The sequence below is a fragment of the Colobus angolensis genome, unplaced genomic scaffold (assembly GCF_000951035.1).
Source record: "Colobus angolensis palliatus isolate OR3802 unplaced genomic scaffold, Cang.pa_1.0 Scaffold143, whole genome shotgun sequence".
NCBI lineage: Eukaryota > Metazoa > Chordata > Mammalia > Primates > Cercopithecidae > Colobus > Colobus angolensis.
In genome coordinates this window covers 5,818,416-5,820,170 of record NW_012114522.1, presented here as the reverse complement: position 1 = coordinate 5,820,170, position 1,755 = coordinate 5,818,416, and the positions used below count along the sequence as shown (strand labels likewise).

Genomic DNA, 1,755 nt, shown 5'->3' with positions numbered 1-1,755 from the left:
AAGTGAAATTAAAAGAATAAGAATAAGTTGGTGCAGATTACCGAAATATTGCAGAGGAACAAGAAGGCTGCAATATTCCTCAGGACTTTTCTCTTGGCGTTGCCCTGTAAGAAACGGGGAAGGCGGACTGGGCTTGGGCTCCCTCCCCAGCTGCTCTCCTCCTGCTTCTCCTCCTCCTTTCCACAGCCTTCTCTCATGCACACATTTCCTTTGGCTGCTGGTGGCAGGTCCCTGCCCCGGGGAGCCACATCTCCGGCCACACCTCCACTCTTGAGGCAGGAAGAAGCAAGGGGCTTGCCATTGCAGACTGTGACCACTCGAAGGGTTCGGACGTCCTCAGAGAGTTTTTCAGGCTCTCGGTGAATGGATTCGATGATGAAGAGGTTCTGGATGTACTTCTCCACAATCACCAGGATGGAGTAGGGCAGGTTGTACCAGGTGTAGTGGGGGTGGTCCTTGGCACAGAGGATGGCCAAGATTGAGCCCCAGGAGATAAGCCAGGAGCCTGAGGCGGTCCCCACCAAGAGGTCTGAGTCCAGTTTGCGGGCCGGATTTTTGGACTCGTCCAGTGATTTCTCCTCTATCCTGTGAATCCGGATTCCAGCCAGCCCCGCAGCCCCCATAAGCATCAGCAGGGTGATGGCATACAGGTAGAACATGATGAGTGCCGACTCGCTCTTGGTCTTGGAGCGCCCAATATGAATCAGGTACACCACCACCACGGCAATGGTGGCGGCCAGCGCGGTCAGGCCCAGGACTGCGCCCACTGTGACCCCGTCAGACTTGAATTGCATCTTCTGGTGCTGATGGCTGTCAACTTTGCGCCCGATGTTCTTCCACAGGACGTAGAGCATTGTGGAGGCCAGGATCTGATACTCTATGTTGAAGGGGTAGAGGTAGTAGATCCCATGGGAGATGGCAGTGCAGAGAGTTGGGGGTGTGCAGTTACACTGCGGTGTGTGGTCATCTAAAACTAGGGAAGACAGGTAGATCACACAGGAGGGCGATTAGCATGTGCAAGGGGAAGCAGACAAGCACAGAAAACCGTTTCCACCGTGGATTCAGGCTTGGATCTTCCCACTGGATTACAAGCTGTATCATGTCATGGCTTATTACCACGTTTAATGTCATGGCTAAGTTGATAGCCCTGAGTATCCCCAAAGCTTATGCATTACCTAAATCGCATTTATTTTGTGGGTTGCCAAAGAGGATAGAGAAGATGACTCTATTGTTGTAAAAATAGATATGTAGATGATAGATAGATGGATAGGCAGACACACAGATGGGAAAAATCTGGAAGGACACAAACTAAAATCTTAACAATGGTTATCTCTGGGTGGAAAAATGACAGATGATTTTTAATGTCTTCTAGATTTTGCTTCCCTGTATTTTCTAAATTTTCTCTGTGAAGATGATTTACACGTGTGATTTTTAAAAATTATTTTTTAAAAATACTTTCTGGAGAAATTGCCCCTTTTAATTAGCAAAAGATATGCCTCTTAAGACTCCAGTGCTAGCAAGCATGCAGGAGACAGGCGCTCTCCAGCACCAGTGCGGGGAAAGCAAAGGAGCACCACCTTGTGGAAGAGAAGCTGACTGCGGTATGGAGGGCCCTGTCATCACAGGAGGGCAGATGCTGCAAGTAAATGATGAAACCGGTCAGCAAAGCCCTAAAGGCAATGCAGTCTCTGATCCATAATTCCCTTCTTCCCATTCTACCCTTCTACTCAAAGGGACGAATAAAAAAATATAATC

At 48.9% G+C, this 1,755-nt stretch overlaps 1 protein-coding gene across 1 annotated transcript in view; it reads right to left on the bottom strand.

The window, feature by feature from the left end:
* The window catches only part of OTOP1 (otopetrin 1), a 37,478-nt gene that overhangs the window by 8,822 nt on the left and 26,901 nt on the right, over positions 1-1,755 (bottom strand). The window contains exon 5 of the mRNA XM_011935437.1: positions 42-973. Coding sequence (XP_011790827.1) covers positions 42-973 — 932 coding nt within the window. The remainder of the gene's footprint in view (positions 1-41; positions 974-1,755) is intronic.